The sequence below is a fragment of the Pleurodeles waltl genome, chromosome 4_2 (genome assembly GCF_031143425.1).
Source record: "Pleurodeles waltl isolate 20211129_DDA chromosome 4_2, aPleWal1.hap1.20221129, whole genome shotgun sequence".
NCBI classification, from domain to species: Eukaryota; Metazoa; Chordata; class Amphibia; order Caudata; family Salamandridae; genus Pleurodeles; species Pleurodeles waltl.
The window spans coordinates 206,699,393-206,721,250 of NC_090443.1; the positions used below are offsets into that span (position 1 = coordinate 206,699,393).

General features: G+C 47.4%; 1 protein-coding gene across 1 annotated transcript in view; it reads left to right on the forward strand.

Annotated features, from left to right (window-relative positions):
- KIFAP3 (kinesin associated protein 3) overlaps positions 1-21,858 on the forward strand; it is a 1,147,560-nt gene that overhangs the window by 630,664 nt on the left and 495,038 nt on the right. Inside the window, exon 13 of the mRNA XM_069231084.1 lies at positions 2,563-2,675. Within this exon, the coding sequence (XP_069087185.1) occupies positions 2,563-2,675 (113 nt within the window). The remainder of the gene's footprint in view (positions 1-2,562; positions 2,676-21,858) is intronic.

A 21,858-nucleotide genomic window follows, 5' to 3' on the forward strand; every position in this document is an offset into this window, starting at 1 on the left:
TTTTTCCCCTAGCGCCTTGAGACCCGCACAGGTGAGTAGCGCGCTTTATAAATGTTAATGATTTGATTTGATCTGATCACTGGGGGATCACTTAGCTATTCAACTCTTGGAGTCCTGAGTTCTTCCAGCTCCCCTCTAGTTACTCCAGATCCTTGGGTGGGGGACTTCACTTCACATTCCACTATTTTAGTATATGGTTTGGTCCTCCCCTAGGGCCCTCACTATTTTCTATAATTTCTTGCCAATGCTTGTTGTTTCCTATGCTAATTCTTAATTATTACTGTATGTTTATATAGTGTGTACTTACCTCCAGTTGGGGGACTGCCTGTAAGTGATCTAGTTAAGTGTTACTATAATAAAGTGCCTTTATTTTTGCAACGCTGTGTGGTTCTTTCAGGTGTGATAAGTTGCTGTGAGACTGCTGTGGTATTGCGAGTGCTTTACACGTCTCCTAGATAAGTCCTGGCTGCTCATCCTCAGCTACCTCTAGAGAGCCCTGGCTTCCTCAACACTGTCTTCATTCACTAATAGGGACCTGGTATAAGGTACAAACATCATAGGTGTGCACTACACACCAGGCCAGCTTCATACAATACCCACAAGTGGTTGTGACATTTGTTGTTTACAAACAACACTTCTGAAGTTATTGCAACTCTAAAAGTATCAAAACTTGTGTAAATGTACTTCATCCCAGCCTCGGGGTAAGCCAAGCACGACACATGACCTCTCACAGGTACTGCAGCACACTTCCGTACAAAACAGAAGAGGCAGGGAAATAAATAACCTGTTATAGGAACTTATGTTCAGTTAATCGCATTATCATCACATTTATATCAACTTAATTTAAAAAAAAAATTACAATTGTATAATTATAGTTTCCAGTAAACATAGAATTAATAGAATAATTTACTTCATATTAAATATAAATGCTAGTGAGCATCCGAAATTCTATTTTATTAATGGTTTAAAGATTATTTATACATTAATATATTTAAATGAGTTATCTTATACTAATTTAAGTTGATGCGTTAATGTCCTGTAACATTTTATTTTATTAGTGCGAAGTTAAAAATATATATTCAAAATTACTTTACACAATAAAATGTTAATTTTCTTTAAATATACTTTAATAATTTTCCCTATACATTTTCACAGGGAGATCTCTGACATGGTGGCAGAGATTTTGACCTACATGGAAAAGTTACTAGTAGTAACTTTACATGTAAAACCAGTTGTAGGAGGCTCCACTCCCTAATTCAATGGGGTGGAGACGTGCAGGTCTACACTTAGGTGCAACTCTACTCTCTGAAATTATGAATTGCAGAAAAGTGTAGGTACAGTAGTAAATATAAACATGAGTATATATATGTATAATTACTTTTTTGAATAGTACCCTAGGTGTAGTTAGATCGTATGTCATAGATTTAACATAAAGTTTGTTCACTGGGTGAACATTCTGCTTTTGCTCGGTGAGCACTACTGTCACAAGAGCAGGTGTTGGCAGCTAACTGCATTTAGGGGCTTCCCAGGGTTAAGCTCCAGCATATTCCCTGCTTGATCCTGGTCACCTTACTCCACAGAAAGGGAAATAGTTGGTGAGTGAAGAGACAACGGCAGAGGCTACAGAGAAATGAGATAAAGAGCAGAGGGAAGTCCAGGGCTGCAAGACTTTACTTACCTAGTTGGTTTAACAAAAAAGAATGACATGGAAGTTTTTTTGGGATTGCACAAAGCAGCATAGAAAAATATATCATGCTACGTGGGGAATTCAAACTGAAAGGAGATTAAATCCAAGTTAAGAGCCCAGTGTAACATTGTTTCTTCTGCTGCATTGACGCCTTGCAGTTTGCAGGGACACAATATTGTAAGTGGAAAGTGTAAAAGTGTGTTGATCTTCTCTCTGGCCTTAGGTGTTTTAAAGCAGGGACTGTGAAAAACATGCTCCTTTTATAAAAATTAAGAGCTCTTAGTTTTGATGCATCTGCTTGAACATCCTTGAATTGTAGTTCGCATTGACATGGGCATGTGAGAGGTTCTTGGTAAATATAGGGGAAAGGTACGATTTAAGGTTCAAATGTTGTACTTGTATACTTGACCTAAGGGTGTTGCAGCAAAGGAATCAAAGTGAGAATTTATTGCCTGTTTTGTGGTTCCAAGGACATTCACACCCACACACACACACAAGAACACACACTCTTATTCTCACTTTCACGTCTGCTCATTTAAAACTTTCAGAATAACTAAAAGTCATGGAAGTTAAGGTTTGGTTTACAACAGAACGGTGAAGGCAGCACATTAAAACATCAGTTTCCTGACTAGTTTTTATGGTGTAAAATAAGTAAACCTTAAAGTTATTTTCAGTTAGAGTTTTTTCTTGCAGTGTGTGTGTATCTTACCCTTTCTTTATATTCTCACTCATCCTGATCATGTGTTTTTTATTGTTCGTATCGACAAATGCTCTTATTTCCCACATGGGTAATTCTCTTACCTCAACAGAGTCTAGAGTGGTAAGGCCAAGGCCAGAAATACTTATCAACATCTTTTCAAATATTTCATTTTAAGGAAATGGCCTAAAGATGTTAATGAAACGGGCTCTGAAATTCAAAGATCCATTGATGATGAAGATGATCAGAAACATTTCTCAGCATGATGGATCAACAAAAAGCTTGTTCATAGTAAGTGTTTTTGATTGTGATGTGTATAACATGTGGTGCATCCATAATGCATAATATTGAATGTCAGAATCTCCTCTTGCAGATCATAAAAGACTCCAGGCCACATTTGAAGTACTTCCCATGGACCAGTGCCCCATTCCCGAAGGACAGCTGGCCCACATTCCATCAAATAGACTGCTCATTTTACTTAGAGATCCTTGTCTGCCTGTGTTTTTTAAGTGTATCATCCGGTGTAGCAAATACACTTAACCATTTGGACTCTGTGTACGTGACCTCCCTTTCTACAGCAAAAAAATATCAGGAACTGTGGATTGGAGGGTCACATCCAAGCAGGTAGGCCTGGTAATCTCTCTGGTGCTCTCCCCAGAGGGATTTCACTCAGAGACCTCCACCTTTGGCTACAAGGTAAAGCATTCCCTGTAGACTGGGGCATTTTTTATGATCGTTAGCACACCCTTTGCACTGAAGTCATGATTTGGACAGGAGAGATCCCATTTGAAAAGGGAATTTCTCCCCCTTTCCCATGGTACCTGTCCATAGTGGATTCGTGCTCAGGACCACCACAGGAAGTTGATCGCTGAGCAAGATTCCACATCATTAGACCACCAATGTGATTTTCATGGAGGAAACATCCCCTGGCATGGATTTAGGCCCTCCTACTGCACATGGCCCTCCCACTCTTTCTATCCCTTGGGGTAGTTTAAGGGGTTTACCCCCAATCTGCCTTTTCGGGGGGCATGTGGGGCAGAGCATAAATCCCACTAGCATAAGGCTAAACCATTATAAACATGAATGGATGGGGAACTGGCTGGCTGGTATCGGGCTGCCCCATGCTCAAGGGCCTTAAATAGTCTTTCTATGGACCCACAGAACCCAGCCCCACATACGTACATCCGGTACAGGTTGGTTGAGATGTATATCCCAATCTGTGCCCCGGGGTGGAAAGCCCACTCGACACCAGGTATTATATACATTTATAGATCAATGTCCTATCATCTGGTAGGCCCACCCCTCCACCCAGAGGCCAACAAAGTCTTTCTGCCTCCTGGGAGGCAAATTAGTGGGTTTACACCCATCTGCCAACTGGTGGTGCAGGAGGAGGGGCAGAAAGCACCACTAGACACAAGCACAAGGGGTTTCTCTTTTTTAATTAGTTATGGGGTGATGGCTGGCCTATGTTTGCATCAGGATTCACCACTTCACCCCAGATGCCCAAAAAGTTTTACTTCTCCTGGGAGGCAGATTGCGGGCTGGGTTTTACCCAGTGTGCCCATCCAAGAGGGTAGAACCCACCAGTAGATGGTAAGTGTTCGATTATTTTCTCCAGCATTGGATCTTATGTAGATCCACATGCTTGAATCATTCCAGGTCGTCAAAGTGGGAGTCCCAGGGTACCATTAGAAAGCCTTGTAATGTTAAATATAGCCTGGGGGGCCATAAAGCCTTCTCTTTAGTAACAAATCTCGATCATTTAAAAGAGAATTAACATCAACTAATCAGGTTGAAATACCCTTTAGAACACTCCCTTCAGAGGCTTCCGTCTCTCAAATTTTCTACCGCACGTTGTGTGAAGGAGTCTCCCAGAGCTCTGCTCAATTCATCCTATTTCTCAAACTTCGGGGAGATTTATATCTATCTATATAAATATCACTTGTTTTCGTCTGCTTCAAATCTGACTTTACAGTGTCAGAACAGTCTAAAAATTGAATTTTAGACCATGTGGAACCTGTGGAAAGAAGAGGCTGCATTCAGACGACCTTCAAAAGGAGTGCATATACTGCCTTTCCCCATGCCACAAGGTGAAGGTTTAAAGGTATGTTGTACCTTTTCCTCAAAAACCCTAAAAGACAGAGAGAAAATGTTACTACTATGGCTCTAAAAACTTAAAGCTGATTCAGAGTATGACAGCAGGGACTCCAGGAAAGTTCACAAAAGGGAGAGGTCAGAAGTTCGCTCACCTCATGAGCCACCCAAGAAATCTACTAAAAATACTCACCATGGGTCCCACAAAGAATGCAGTCCCTTTGAGGGGGCACTTCCACAAACATAAAGGACTTGATTTTCCCTTAGAAAAAACAGGGAAAACAAGATCTGAGCCTTCTCACACCTTCCACTCAGATTTCCCACAAATTTAAGAAACCGTCGTCAGCACCGCCAACGGTGAAATCGTCGACGAGCACACCATTGACGAAGAAATTGTCTATTACCCGTGCCAACAGTGAGGACGACGACAGTGGGAACGAAGACATCAACTACGACAACAGTGATTGTGATAGGATCACCATTGATGATGACCACATCGTCGACAATACAGCCTATGGCACCCATCCCATCAACGGTCAAACTGGTCTCTGCCTCGACGACAACCACACCGTTGATGGCAAAACCAATTCCAAAGGCAGTGCAGGTGGAAACACTATCTACAACATCAACGACTGTGTCGACAACTGCATACTCGACAAGAGAAAAAAAAACAGAAAAACACAAAAGAAATGGGGAAAACCATTTACTTGTGCCAGAAATTAAATCTCAAAGCAGGGTGTCACCCTTACCACCCAGTGATCTCCTCGAAGAGGATGACTCAGATGATGATGGTCCCTTCGGGGTAGCTCACAGCCCATCAGAGATACATGTCGAATATCAACAGGAAGATGAACAGGAGGAGGAAGAGTACTATGGTCAGCAATATGACCTTCCTCGACTGCACAGGTTACATTACCAGGGACAATTGCAGCCAGTATGCGTACCAAGGGTATTGGTTTTGGACCTGCAGATGATTCTTGTGGATTACGATTCTGCCTACAGCTACCTCGCCTAAGCGGGCTCCTCCAAAACATCCTCCAGGACAGCCTCCACTCCACAAACTAAGTGCAACATCTCAACGGTCGTCTCTGCAAGGCATACTCCACACGTAGCTGTGTCATGATACCACCTCTTCGGATGACGACAGGGAAGAAGGCGAGCTTTGAGATTTCCACCTTGAGTGGAATGCTTACCTCATTCTGACTCTGTCATCCATAATACCACTACCTACAGATTCACCCCTGAAGACATCTGAAGTTTCCATAATCTCCTAAAGAGAGCGTCAGAAAGGTTTGACCTTCCAGTGACCACAAAGCAAGTGGACTACTGCTTCTTTTTTAATAAATATTTTTACTAAAGTTTGCAGCAGATCACAACCAAATCCACAGTCTAGAAAAACACAGTCGTGGGTGGGCTGAACACAGAGACAGGTCAGTTAAAATCAGAGAACATGTAATATTATGAGTGAGGTACAGTGGGCAGTAATAACAGTGACTACATTTCCAACAGAAGGGTGTCTCCCCTTGAACAGGATGGGCAGGCCAACAGCCTTCTCCATAGCCGCCCCCACTGCCCCTGCATGCACATAAGTCATGCACCTCAGCAACGCCTACTCCCAGCAGTGGTGCAGGAAGACGAAGGAGAGACAAGCGTCACTACCTGGAGCGAGTAGGGGGCCGGTGCGCCATCATCCGAGCCCGTCACAGAGCCACCAGAAGTGGCCTCAGTCAGAAATACCCACCCCCTCGTTCCACATGCAGCAATCTAACAGAATGGCATCCAAGGCAGGCAGTATCTGCACCCTTATAACCTGTGTAGCCTCCTCTCAGTGAATCGCTTCCCTTTCGCAGTTCGCCCACTTCATCAACTCCAGCCCCCAATGGTAAATATTGGGACCCCAAGAAGACTTCCAGGTCATAGTCAATTGCCTGTGGGCAAGAATCAAGGCCAGATCCAGAAACCTATCAGTAAGCTTCCTGGCTGCATAAACAAACGCTATCAACAAAGAAAGGAGGGACCGGGAGTGTTGATGGTCCAGTGTACAGTCTCCCACCAATGATAATTAAATATAGGTACACTGTTCCAAAAAGAATAATCAAAATAGGAGACCTGTGATCTCAGGAGCGAGAACCCTCAAGCATCTCTATGGATGACTGGCATCATCATCGGGAAATGCTCCTCACTAGGCCGGCGCTGCAATGCCTAGTGGGCACCCCGATGTGGGGGCTCTCAGCCGGACTCTTAAGATAGTGACTGATAAGTTCAACTATAGAGGATGTGAATGCTACAAGTCACCACCAAAAAACAACAAAAAAAGAGGTTAAAATTGGTTATTCATCCACTAAACACCATCATTTAATCAATCTGATATAACAAGGATGAAGACCAAGGTTAAAATCAAAGCTTGAAAGTGGAGTTGAGGATTATGCTCAAAAAAAACCTTTCAAAATGATAAATATTGTAGAGAGTTCTAAACATTAAAAGAACCTCTAAATTATGGTCGACATGTTTCGCGTCTATTGGTCCATCCGGATCCATTGACGCTTCATCAGGACCTACAAAACTAAGCAGTAGCTGTGGATGAGCAGCCAAGGCTTATCTAGGAGACATGCAAAGCTCATGCAATACCACTATAGTCACACAGCACTTACACACATGAAAGAAAACACTAATTATTACAAAAATAAAGGTACTTTATTTCAGTGATACAATTACAAAAAGTACTAGAGGGGCAACCCTCCAAAAGGAGGTAAGTAACACACTAGATATATACACTGGTAATCAGAAATAGGCATATAAAGTGTTTGAAAACAGTGCAAATAGCAATATTGAACCAAGGGGGAGCCAAAACCATATTCTAAAAATATGGAATGCGAATGTAGGACCCCCACCTAGGTAAATGGCATGTGTTGAGGGGAGCTGGGGGATACTAGGAAACCCCAAAGGTAAGTACTACAGTGCCCCCCAGTGACCAGGAAGAAAGGAGTAAGTTACTGGATTTTCCCCAAAGAAGAAAATGCAACAACCATACAAGACTGCAAGAAACCAGTAGTGGACTTCTGAAGAGGAGGACCTGCGAAAGATGGGGACCAAGTCCAGAAGTCACGGAAGAGTCCAGTGTGGGCAGGAGCCACTACCCACCCAATTGTGGTTGTAGGAGTTGGTTGACTGTAGAACGGAAACAGTCAGGAATGCAGCCCTGAAGCAGGTCAAGAGATTCTGGAGCATGCTGTCGATGTCCCACGCCGGATGGATGATTGCTGTCGGTCAGTGGCGTGGAAAAGCCACCAACAAGCCTTTGCAAAGGCAAAAGTCGTGGTGAAGCAAAAGTGGAGTTGCCGGGGACCAGCAAGATCCAGGAGGACACAGCCCACTGGGAGTCGTAGGGGGACCCCGAGCAAGGCAGAGAGTCCACAAGAAAAGGCACTCACCACAGGAGATCCACTGGAAGAGGACCAGGAGTCACAGAGGAGCCAACGCAGCACAACTGGAGAAGGCACCCATGTCGCAGGCGAAGCACGCAGAGGACTGTGCATCGCAGGAAGAAGTGCTGGGGCTACACAGAGCTTAAAGATCCCTTGGCGGAGATGCCAAAAAGCCTTGTTAGCTGCAAGAGATACGGTGCAGAGGGGTACTGTCCTGCGTGGAAAGGCAAGGGTTTACCTCCACCAAAGTTGGATAGCTGGTAGAGAGGACCAAGAGGACTACTGTGATCCACCACCCGTGATGCAGGATCCACGCAGCTCAGGATGAGAGGAGAGCCATGCAGCCGGTTGTCGTTGGAGTTGGTGCCTGTAGATGCAGGGGAGTGACTCCTTCACTCAAAGGGTGATTCCTTCTTCCTTCTTGTGCAGACTGAAGACTTGCACCCTCAGAAGATGCACAGCCGGGGAAATGTTGCAGAAGCTGGAAGGAGCCGTGAAAACAATGTTGCAAACAGACTCTTCGTAGTGGGGAAGGAGCTGTGAAAACAATGTCGTCGTGGATACATAGTGTCGATTCATGGAGGGTCCAGTCGCAGTTCCTCTGGGATGGTGATGGACAGGGGAGTGGACACTCCCCTTTCCATTGTCCAGTTTCATTTCAGAGCAGAGACTGGGGGTCCCTGAACCAGTGTAGACTGGTTTATGCATGGAGGGCACCAAATGTGCACTTCAAAGCATACCAGTGGCTTGGGGAGGCTACCGCTCCCAAGCCATGTAACCCCTATTTCCAAAAGGAGAGGGCGTTACCTCCCTCTCCCAAAGGAAATTCTTTGATCTGCCTTCTTTGGCTTGAGATGTTCAAGCAGCAGGAGGGCAGAAACCTGTCTGAGGGGTGGCAGCAGCTTGGGCTGCCCGCAAAACCCCAGAAGGTTGGTAGGAGCAATGCTTTGAGTCCTCTAAGGAACCCCCAGAGTGCATGGAATCATACTTCCAATACTGGGTATAGTATTGAGGTATGATTCCGCCATGTTTGATACCAAACATGCCTGGGTTCGAAGTTACCATTATGTAGCTGGACATGGTTATATGACAGAACACCGAATCTTAAACTACTACTAACCTTAACAACGAGGTCGGAACACCGACCTCGTCTTTACTACTAATGATTTTACCACGAATGCCTTAACAACGATATTTCGTTGTAAAGGCATTCCTGATAAAATCATTAGCAATAGGCACCATTCACCCTACATCCCTCACCCCACCCCCCCAACCCCACCCCACCCCAAAACCTAAAACCCCCTGACCCCCCACCCACTCCCCAAAACCGCCCCACCCCCCCAACCCCACCCTAAAACCTAAAACCCCCTGACCCCCCACCCACTCCCCAAAACCAAAAACGCCCCACCCCCAACCCCACCCCAAAACCTAAAACCCCCTGACCCCCCACCCACTCCCCAAAACCGCCCCACCCCCCCAACCCCACCCTAAAACCTAAAACCTCCCAGCCCCCCAACCCCACCCTAAAACCTAAAACCCCCTGACCCCCCACCCACTCCCCAAAACCAAAAACGCCCCACCCCCCCAACCCCAACCTAAAACCCCCGACCCCCTCCCCAAAACCAAAAACGCCCCACCCCCACAACCCCACCCCAAAACCTAAAACCCCCGACCCCCCCACCCCCTCCCCAAAACCTAAAACCCCCCACTTACCTGATTCGTCACCTTGTCATCTGCGTCGTCCTCCTCAGCCGACTCCCTTGTTTGTACCTTAACCATGCATGTTCGTTGTTCAGGACATGCGTGGTTAAGGCACAAAATAACGAAGTCGTGGTTAAAGAAAGCGTTGTTCCGCTTTCGTTAACCAGGACTTCGTTATAAAAAATTCGGCATAAAGGTTGTTTACCGCTGGACATAGGTAGTGACCTATGTCCAGTACATGCATAAAATGATGTCCCCGTGCTCACGAAGTCCAGGAAAATGGAACTGGAGTTCGTGGGGACACCTCACCTAGTGCAGGGGCGCCCTCACCCACAAGTACTTTCAACCTTCCCTCTGGGCTAGGAGGGCCTACCATAGGGGTGACTTACAGTGACCTGGTGCAGTGACTTGTAATGAAAAGGGTGCATGCACCCTTTCATGCAGGCTGGAAAGGCAAGCCTGCAGATACACTTTGCATGGGCTCCCCATGAGTGGCATAATACATGCTGCAGCCCATGGGGATCCCCTGCTACCCCAGTGCCCTTGGTACTATATACTAGGGATTAACATGGGGGCCCCAGAATGCCAGATGTGGGTGAAGGGAGAGAGCATAATCACTGGGGTCCTGGTTAGCAGGATCCCAGCGAACACAGTCAAACACACTGGCAACAGGCAGAAAATGGGGGTAACCATGCCAAGAAAGAGGGTACTTTCCTACAGCTAGGAATAACTGACAAATTTTGGGCATAGTATGACGCGTTGGAATGAAGCCCATTTGATCTGTATGAGTTAAGTTACACATGTGGGGAAGCAACTGAGTCACCAATATTTTACTCAGAATTTTATAGTCTGCATTTAACATAGATAGGGGGCAATGAGAATTGAGCAGAAGAGGGTCCTTGTCTTTTTTTTAAGTGAGTGACACAACTGAAGCTTCTCACAGTGAGGGCAGGAGTGGGCCACGCCTTCGGGAGTCATTGAAAAGCACTGTTAGTCTAAGCAACAGATCGAAGTGAACGCAGTGTAAAATTCTGGTGGGAACCCATACAATCCAGGCAGCTTACCTCCTTGTCATCTCTTTGATTGCTCCATGAACCTCCTGCTCAGTGATCTACCTGCCGAACTGTTCCACCACCATCGACTGAAGGACCCCTGTGAAGCATCTGTAGCATAATTCAGCCTGTCTGCCTCAGTGCATGCTGATCTCGAAGAATAGGGCATAGGATAGTGCTGTAGTGTAGGAAAGTTCCACTGTTGACATAAATACCCCCCCCACCCCTTTTTGCCTAGTGTTGATGCCAACTTTGATTGAAAATGTGCTGGGACCCTGCTAACGAAGCCCCAGCACCAGTGTTCTTTCCCTAAAACTGTACCTTTGCTCCACAATTGGCACAGCCCTGGCACACAGTTAAGCCCCTTGTAAAAGGTACTCATGGTACCAAGGGCAATGGGGCCAGGGAAGGTGTCTTAAGGGCTGCAGCATGTATTATGCCACCCTAGGGGACCCCTCACTCAACATGCACACTACCTTGCAGCTTGTGTGTGCTGGTGGGGAGAAAAAGACAAAGACAACATGGCACCCCTCTCAGAGTGCCATTTCCACAAACCACTGCCTGTGGCATGGGTAAGTCACCCCTCTAGCAGGCTTTACAGCCCTAAGGCAGGGTGCACTATACCACAGGTGAGGGCATAGCTGCACAAGCAATATGCCCCTAGGGTGTCTAAGTCCAATCTTATACATTGTAAGTGCAGGGTAGTCATATTAAGTATATGGTCTGGGAGTTTGTCATTACGAACTCCACAGCACCATAATGGCTTTACTAAATACTGTGAAGTTTGGCATCAAACGTCTCAAAACAGTAAACACACACTGATGCCAATGTGGGATTTATTGAAAAATGCACACAGAGGGCATCTTAGAGATGCCCCCTGTATGTTAGCCCAACTGCTAGTGTAGGACTGGCCAGTCTGTGCCAGCCTGCCACTTTCAGACAAGTTTCTGACCACATGGGGTGAGTGCCTTTGTGCACTCTGAGGTCAGAAATAAAGCCTGTCTTGGGTGGAGGTGCTTCACTACTCCCCCTGCAGAAACTGTAACACCTGGCGGTGAGCCTCAAAGGCTCAACTCTCGGGTTACAGTGCCCTAGGGCACTCCAGCTAGTGGAGATGCCCGCCCCCAAACAAAGCCCTACTTTTGGTGGGAAGTGCAGTGGGAAAATTAGGGAAACTAGGGAGGAGTGTCCAGAGCTGAGGTGATTCCCTCCCTGCAGAATCCTCCATCTTGGTTTGGAGGACAGGGACCAATAGGGATAGGAATGTGCCCTCCTCCCCAAAGGGAGTGGGCACAATGAGGGTGTAGCCATCCCCAGGGACAGTAGCCGTTGGCTACTGCCCCTGAACCCTAACACGCCCCTAAATCTAGGATTTAAGGGCCTCCCTGGACCCAGCACACCAGATTCTTGGCAACCTACAAGAAGGACTGCTAAGCTGATACCCCTAGCAGAGAAGAAGGAAGATGACAAGTACTTTGGCCAGAGACCTACCGGACTGTCTCCTGCCTCAAAGAACCTGCAAAAAGATCAGCAACACATCCAGAGGGCCCAGCAACCTCTGCCAACTCCAGAGGACTGCCCTGAACCTAAAAGGACCAAGAACACCTGAGGACAGCGGCTCTGTCTGAAGAAATCTACAACCAAGGACTCCCACCTCACTCCGGATGCGTGAGTCTTGACCCCTGTGCAGCCGACGCCCATGGCCCGTATACAGGTGGTGCACCAAGCAAGAGAGGAGTGCGCAGGCAATTGCTAGCAAGAGCCTTGCCTAGGTTGACCTCTCCACCCCTCCACAACAATTCCTGCAGAGTGAATCCCGCGGAACTCCCTGACCGCGAGCTCTGGATCGAAGATATCCGACGCCTAAAGGACACACTGCATCTGCAGCCGCCAGACCTTGGGGAAACTGACCCCTGATGACTCATCGTTCAGCAGGCGGCCCTCCCCTCACCTGCAGCCTCTGAGTGACCCCCAGGGTCTCCTCATAGACCAGCATTGGAAACCCGACATCCTGTTTGCACCTTGCACAGGCCGCCCCTGTGCCGCTGAGGGTGTGTGTTTGGTGCCTACTTGTGGCCCCCTCCAGTGCTCCTCTAATCTCCCCTGGTCTGCCCTCAGAGTCGCGGGTACTGACCTGCTGGCTAACCGAATTCCAGTACCCCCTGTCTCCATAGGAGCTCACATTAAGTTGGTTCCTCTTTGACCTCTGCACCCGACCAGCCCCATGTTGCTAGTGGTTGTTGTCTGGGGTTAACTTGAACCCCCAACGACGGACTACCTAAATCCCAGAGATAAGAACTCTAAGTCATCTACTTACCTGCAAAACTGTACTATCTTTCACCCCCCAGGAACTGTTGAAAAATGCAGTGTCCACTTTTAAAATACTTTTTTTGCCATTTTAAGAAAAACTGTACACATTGTCGATTCCATTCAAAGTCCTGATTTTATATATATATATATATATATATATATATATATATATAATTCACATAAAACACTCGGACTGCAGGAACACCACACAGCGGTCCCGGGTGGGCTCCGAGAGGCCCTAATAAATCCTCCAACTCTCCTCCAAATCACAGGAGACCCAGGACACCTCCAAGGTGCAAATCAATTTATTTCAGCACACAAATCCAACGCGTTTCGGCAGCAGCCTTACTCATGGATACATCATTGTCGATTCCATTCAAAGTCCTGATTTTATATATATATATATATATATATATATATATATATATATATATATATACACACAAACTACCTTTCATTTTATGTACTTACCTGCAAACTAAATCTTGTGGTTCTAGAAATAAATTAACAAAGCATATTTTTCAATATAAAATCCTATTGGTCTGGAGCTAGGTCATTGAGTGTGTGTTTCTCTTATCGCTTGTGTGTGTACAACAAATGCTTAACACCACCCTCTGATAAGCCTAACTGCTCGATCGCACTACCACAAATAGAGCATTAGTATTATCATTGTTGCCTCTGTCAAGCCGCTGGGGAACACCTGGACATTGTGCAACACCATACCTCACTTTAATATAGTATATACAGTGTCAACTTTCTAAATGGAGGAATACTGCATTAATATCCTCCTGCCTGGATACAACATGCCTTGAACAATCACGTAGCTGAAGCATAGAATGACCTCATCCACCATCTTGCGCAAGCTAAGCTCACATTCTGCCCGACCTGTCTTGCTCTGCATGTGACGTAGCCGCATGTGCCTTTTAATCAAAGCAATAAAGGTGTTCCACAAGCTCAAACAGTTTCTCCTGCTCCCCCAGCAGATGACACCTACCATCTGGTGTCTCCTCCAGTCCAACCTGGAACCCATCAAACATCGCTTCCTGCTGTTGGATATCGGAAAGGATCTCAGTGCGAACCCCTTCTCTACTAGAAATACAGTACCCCCGGTGCACTACCTTCATCTCCTCCCACTCCCTTCCAACAGAGGAGGCCAAACCAACATTATCTGTCAAGTACTGTGAGGCGTGCTCCCCCAATAACGCTTGAGTAGCCTGTTCATCTAAGAGTGGTGGGTTAAAATGCCAGGCAGGGACCTCAGGCTTGAACGGGGATCATTGAAGCATGCTCAGCACAGGAGCATGATCAGAATACGTTTTCACTAAGTATTCCATCCCCACCACCCGGTCATATAGTGACCTACATGTATGAAGCTGATCAAGGTGAACCTCGAGTTCGTGTAGTCCGGAGCGATAGGAATAAATGCTGCAATGCCAGAGCCCCATGCACACAGAGTAATAGGCACATAAACAACAAAACCCCAACGCAGCATTACCCCCACCACTCCCCAAGGACTGAGACACACAACCATCCCGGCCAAATAACACCTCACACACTCCCTAAAGAAGAACCAGCGAAAGGCCATAGGGCTAACCAGATCCATAATGAAAGAGTGTCGTGAGGAAGGAGCCGCCAGTGGTAGGTGGAAAACCAACGCTCCAAAAAGGCAGTATGATAGTAGATCATGTCCCATAGGCCCCCGGCTTGCCCGCCTCCACCCCTTAACATAGAAGCAGCAAAATTAAGTATTAATGAACAGCCAGCTAACCAATACGCCTAGAGAGCAGTGTGTATAAGCACAACAAATGACCCATAATAAATTCCTCAGAAACATTTCAAACCAAGTCGTCCATAGACATAGGAGTAACCCTAGGCAGCGTATTTTCAAGTCCAGGAATAATGGAGTCCTCAGAGTCCAACACAGAGGAGCGGTTTACCAAAGAAGGGTGGGGGGGTCCTACAGAATCTCTTCCAGATCCCAAAGTGGCAACCATCCTTGACTGTTTTAGCATTGCGTGAGACCTGGAAGGGTGTGTCTCCCCCCACCGTCTAGAGCACTGGTGCTTGGGCCGCGAAGTGTAGCTAGGCCCTGACGCCACAAGATGCCTTGTACTATTATGCTAGACTTCAATCCAGTCCCAGGCCATCGACAGATGTGTGAAGAAGTGCACACTGTCCTCAGATTGGACCCACAGGTTGGCCAGGAAAAGCAATGAATATAGCAGTCCCAGTTTACGCAGCTCCTTCTTTACCGCCTGGATGGAAGCCCTCTGCATTTGAACTTGGAGAGTAAAGTCAGGGTTCTAGGACACCTTTGCATTGCCTACCATGAGCGGGCCATGTGCACAGGCCTGCTGCTGAAGATGGTCTGTGTCCCGGATTTAAATGCAAAATACGGGCCTCCACTGATTGCAGCTGCGCTCCAGGGTGGGCATCCCAAGCCGGCACCCTGTGTGCACTTTCCAGGGCATAGACGTTAGAGACCCTCAGGGGCCATGACCTCCTGAAGCCAGGTCTCAAGAAAGGCCAGTAGAGAAACCCCCCCCCCCCCCCCCAACACGCTCAGGCAGCCCCACAATGCAGACATTATTAGTCCTAGCTCGGCCCTCCTGGTCATCTAAGCTGGGGGCCAAGTGCCTTATCTGCGCCTCCAGAGCGGTAATGCGATGATCTGCTGATTGAACCGCTGGCATCAGTGATTGTGGTGTGGTTTCCAAGGCTAAAACCCTTTTCCAAAACCTTCCCTGAGTCTTCCCTAATGAGACCCAGCTCCACTGAAAGTGAGTCAATTTTGCCCTCTAAGCGATGCATCAATGGCCACCACCAGTTTATCAAACTTGTTGTCCATGTAAGCACTGTCTTCCCCACTAGCGCTCTGCTTGATCCCCTGCAGGGGTGCCCCTGTGGTCATGTCGTCTTTGAAGCATTTAGAGCGCCCTATTATGGTTTCAAGATTGGGCAAGGGATCTTAGAAGGTGCTTCAAGAAGGGCCGCAGGAAGAGGCCTCAACTCTCCTGATGTCGCAATGGGTAAGGGATTCAAAGTGAGAGAGCCTATTCCATTCAGCCCATTCCCAGTCAATTCAGTGTATCCAATGAGGAGGGGGTCACCATGTACCCAAGGGGGCCCATGAGCAAGCAGAGCAGCGGGCATCTGCCTCGCACCCGGGTCCTGCCACAGGGCCCAGGCACCCCAACAAAGTGCCTTACAGGTCCAGGGGGAGGGGGCAGCACACCAAGACAGGAGGACAAAGACATGGAGGATGATGAGACAGGGTAACCAACCAGTCCACTCTCCCTTGTCCCCAGAAATACATGAAGGCAGGGGACCCCAGCTCCACGAAATTCACCACCGCAGCTGTTGGCAGCTAAGAAAAGTCCTAGCACTTTGGGTGGCGATGAAAGCCTGCGCTCCAGATGGCGGCGCCCTCTGCAATACAGCCCATGAGGGGCACTCTTGGATCCCTGGGCCCCCACAGATGCCCCTGAAGGGGGAGTGGGCTCCCCTGCAGGAATGCACCACCCCGGGGCCGCCAGTAGTGCACTGTCACTAACATCAGGGGTGTGGAAGTCAAGGAGGCAAAGGTGATCGGCTGGCCAGCTCACGGACCCACCCCCCAGCAGCACCACCAGAGAAGAGCACCAGCTCTCCAGCATCTGCCACCACAGCTGCAGGCCAGGACAGTCCCGGGAAGCAGGGTGGGCCCAGATGTGCATGATCTGTACACTGCTCCAAGTTATGGGTGAGGGGGGGGCTCCCAAGTCTGTGGGCCACTCCGAAGGAGCTCTCTGCACAGGGGTCACCCCCCTCATGGTGAGTCATTGCCGCTGCAGAAGGTAAAATACAAGGCATCACAGTAGGGCCGCCATCTTGGTGCCAGCGTTGATGTCGGGGCTGAAGAACATGGAGGTCCCAGGCTCTAATCTGCCTCGCCAGTGCTGTCTGATAGTGCTGCCAGGCTCTTGGCTGTTCGGCGAGCCTCCCCCTTGTGAGTGGGAAGGCAATTGCAACAGGGAGAGGCCGGGGAAACAGTGGGCGGCGAAGAGCTCTGTTGCCCACATCCTTAAAGCATGGTGCCTGGCTCCGCCCTCAAGTTGACTGCTTGTTATATGACTTTAAGGAAACTTTTTGCAGGAGCGTCACAGCTTTCCCTATCGTCAACTACATCTGGGAGGAAGGTTTAAAGTCAGTGAAGAACTCGGCCACAGGGGCTGCAGGCTTGCCATGCCTGGACAAAAATAATATAATGCCCCAGAAGTTTCTCCAGCCTGCCTCATCGGACACCCAAAATCCATCTCTGTAGTCTCCCAAGAGGCCTAGCACTATTCTAAGAATACATCTGCTCTAATTTTGGCACCTCCAGATAAGGAAGGTAGGTGCCTCAAAAATATCTGTGAGCCCTTCTCCTCTGTGTCGGCACTCGCAGTGCAAGCAGCAAACTATTTGGCAATACTTGGAGTGTAAGACCATCAAATGTGGTTGGATACTGAACCATATCTTGACTGTCTTCCAGAGGATCCCGAAGCCAAGAAGATCCTCAAAGATGGAGAACGTGCCTCCTCCGAAATAATCGACTGCGCCAAGGACATTGCGTCCATGCATTTTAGACCAATGAAAGGAGCACCAGTACTGCGAAGAAAGCCACTTCCTTCAGACCAGAGGTTCAAAGCAAAATTCTAGACTTCCCATATGACGGTGTAGCCCTCTTTAGGAAACGCATTGACATTGCCCTCCAATCCATTAAGACGCACACTGAAACAGCTAAATGTGCACGGGTAGTGGGCAACTTGCTAACAGAGGAAGGTATCAGCTATACAGGTACCCATCATACCAATCTTGATCGCAGCAGTTTCGCCTGCAATATAAGCAGCTACAGCTTTCTCAGGCAGTCTACACAAGAAAGAACCAAAGGAAACCTGGGTCGACAGGGCAAGGACAGGGGACGTCAACAGTGACTTATTACAGGCATCGGCTACACCTTCATTTCCTCTGGCATGTCTGAGGCGCAATATTTCCAACCACCTTTCCAAATGGAAGAAAATAACAGACCAGTGTGTGTTAGATTTGATTGCATTTGGTCACACCCTGGAATTAATTAAAAAAACACCTTCTGCTCCACCTCTGAAGTCCCCGCCAAAGCATCTGCATAGTCTCAAGTTAGAAGTCCAGACCATGCTCACCAAAGGGGCTATAGAATGAGTTCCTGGACACCAGAAGGGACAGGGTTTCTACTCCTGTTTCTTCTCAGACCAGAAAAAGTCAGGAGAATGGATCAGAAAACTGATCTTAGAAACCTGAACAAATATCTCAGAAAACAGACATTTTCGATGCTTGCGCTTCAAGATATCTTACCATTTCTAAACCAGGGAGATTATGTGACAACGTTAGATCTTCAGGATGCAGATTTTCATGTCCTAGTACACCCACACCATCGGAAATTTTTAATATTCATAATAGCCGGCAGCCATTATCGGTTGAAAGTTCTCCATTTGGCCTGAAACCCTCCCCTCACATTTTCACAAAGGGCCTAGCTCCAGTAGCAGTATTCTTAAGACTGGAGAAACGCCAAGTCTTTCTATACATCGACATTTAGCTGCTCAAAGTGCCTTCCCATCAGTCTGCACAGAGGTCAACCAACACATGCCTACGCCTTTTCACTAGTCTGGGCCTTCCGCTGAACCCACAAAAATCATCCCTTCAGCCATCCAGGAGGACAACATTTTTGGGTGGTACACTGGATATAATCCAAAGCAAAGCATATGCAAATCCAGAAAGACGGACGGGATTGTTGTACTTGGCCCAGTTAGTACAAAGAAAAGTCACTTTCAGTTAGCCTATTCAGATCCCTGGTAGGGGTCCTCATGCATTCCCTTGGTGTCATTCTTCTGCCTTCGGATGCAATAATTGCAAGATGAACCAGACAAGCAATGGATCCAAACACAAGACTCTTTCGACAATACAGTCTGTGTCTCCCCACGAGTAGGTATAGCTCTTTCCTGGTGGATTCAAGAAGCAAACCTATCCACAGGCCTCACGTTCATACCTCAAACTTCCCTGTTGGTCATCACCACAGATGCTTTCTCAAAGGTTTGGTGGGCTCATTTACTAGATTTCCAAGTCAGGGACAAATAGGTACCATCGCAGTTACTCCTACATATCATCCTGCTGGAACTCAAGGTGGTAAATATATCCTTGCAAGCCTTCTGTCACACACTCACCTGGTTCCAGCTGTGGAGGCGATGCTGGACCCCCTGTTCCAGAAGGGGCAGCTCAGTAAAACATGTAACAACTGTCTAGTTCCATCAACTGCCCACAGAGGGGAAAGGGGGATGGGTCAAAACAAGAAAATATAAACTTGCGTCACTGAGGAGACTGCTCTGCTGTCTTGTTCGCTGACTAGTAGGACCAGAACCTTGTTTTCCTTATGCAGGTGTGGAATACTAAAAAAACACAACAAGCGCAATGTTACCCTAGATTCTCAACCCCAAATTGTAGGACGCTGGCTCCGTTTATGGTGTACCTCTATGGTGTTTCACCCTGTACTGAGCCCAGGCAACCCTTAGTGATAATGAAAAAGTGTCCAGATAGCAAAATCTCTATAGGGGTAGCTGAGGCGAGCAGCTTGCACTTGCAAACCACAGTAGTCACACAGTAACTCACTCACAAGTAAGTAAGAAGTAAAGGATACATTATTACAGCGCTACTACTAGGCTAGCATTGGTATGTCTCCCTCTGTAGATATCTACACACAATATAAACAAAATAACCAGTAGAAATAGCATAAAATATACAGGGCCCTATGAGGGGGGGCTAACCATGTACTAAGAGAGTGGAATGCAAAATAGTGAACCCAACCAAGGTAAGTGTGGAAGGGCTGGGGGCAGATGAAAACACCAGAGATAAGTACGGTTAAGTGTCCCTAGCGACCAGATGCAAGGTAGTTACCCATCCAGTCGTCCCATAGGCTAACACAGGGAGTAGTGGCTGGAGTTCTTCTGATTCAAGACCCTTCCCAGTGGACCCCAAGGAAGCCAGCAGACAAGAGGAAAGTTAGAGAGTGCCCCCACCTCAGGATACCCAGAAGTCTGAGTACCTACACCAGGGGACCCGGATGCAGAGGGGAGAAGGGACTCTCTTTGAAGTCAGTGGAAGCCACGGATTGTCCAGCTGCTGTCACGAGCCATGGACCAGGGCGGTGGAACCCAGGGACGGATTCCGGATGTGGAGGACCTGTAAAGGAAGGGGACTGAGTCCAGCACCCTTGGAGGTGCCCAGGTGGTGGAGGTGGCAATGCCCACTACCCAGAGGTGAAGTTCCTGCAAGTGAGTGGAAGAAGACCAGCTGCAGGGTCCTGGAACTGCAGAACATCCCAGGAGTTGCCTGTGAGCTGTCCCTTGACTGTCGTTGGATTACAGAAGGGACAGTGACAAGCCAGGTCACCAACAAGAAGGCAACAATGGTTTGTTAATGCAGATCCAGTTTGTGTTACTAAATTGTTTACAAAGTTTCCATGCTCACACGTTACAATATACCTGTTGCCTGGATATATACACTCTAGCCAGATTTTTTTTTTTTTTGATGAACAATAGTAATACAAAGTAACAGAGCACTCTAATAAAGAAGTATTAATAGTCTGAATCTTCAACTCGACTAGGATCATTTACACAGACTACAATTCTCGTAATCTCAAATTATTGCTTATTTCATTAACAATATTGCAGCATAAATTTGGGTTCTATGTAGATTGATTTATCTCTACTGTACTATATCAATGTGCCCTTCTTATTCAATGTATGTGAAATGAAGACAGTAAAAAACAGAAAACTTTTTATTTACATTTTTGATGTAATTTGACTATTAATACTTCTTTATTAGAGTGCTCTGTTACTTTGTATTACTATAGGTCACCAAAAAGCACTGGCAAATGCAAGCAGGAGCTGAAGAGGTATTTGCAGAGTTTGAGGGACCAGCAAGGTCCAGAAGACTCTGGCCCTCATTACAACCCTGGTGGTCGGTGTTAAAGCGGCGGTAATACCGCCAACAGGCCGGCAGAAAAAAAATTGAATTACAACCACGGCGGAAACCGCCAACATAGACAGCCACTTTAACACTCCGACCGCCACGGCGGTACAAACAAACAGCGCGGCGGTAACCGCCAAAAGACAGGCGGAAGACAATGTACCGCCCACCTTATCACAACACAGCAATCCACCACCTTTTATGGGGCGGAACCAACGCAAATAAAAACACGGCAAAAACAGTACACAGAAGGGGAAATCACTCACCTATCCACACCCCAAGATGAACCCGGACGCCATGGAGCCAGAACTGCAGATTCTGCTGGCGATGGTGTTCCTGCTCCTCTATCAGGAGCTCCAATGAAGGCGGCGACGACCATGGTGAGTACTGCACCTACAACACAGGGGAGGGGAGAGGAAAAAGAGAGTGACACACATATGCAACACCCCCACCCACAACACCATACACACAAATACATGCTGCAACATTACATATACTCCCCCACCCCCCTTGAATAACGCAGGGACAAAAGGAATTGATTTGAACGATTGTAATCAATAAAAATCCAGTAGTGAAATCTCAAAATACAGTATATACAGTTATGTACGCCAACTACACAAGTCCGGATAGTGCACCAATCATTGTCTGTGGACCACTGGGCCCAAAATACATGGGCGAGGCCCACACTAGATACCTGACTGGAAACTGAGAGAACACTGCTGGGGCATCAGACCGAAAATATACAGGCATCTCAGGGGGAGGGGGGCACCTCAGCCTGATGAACGCACAACGCCACTGCTCCACGAGGGGGCTCCATGCCCATTGATGTATCCTGGGGTGTGCAAAGCCACAGTCTCTCAAGTCTCTCCAGTG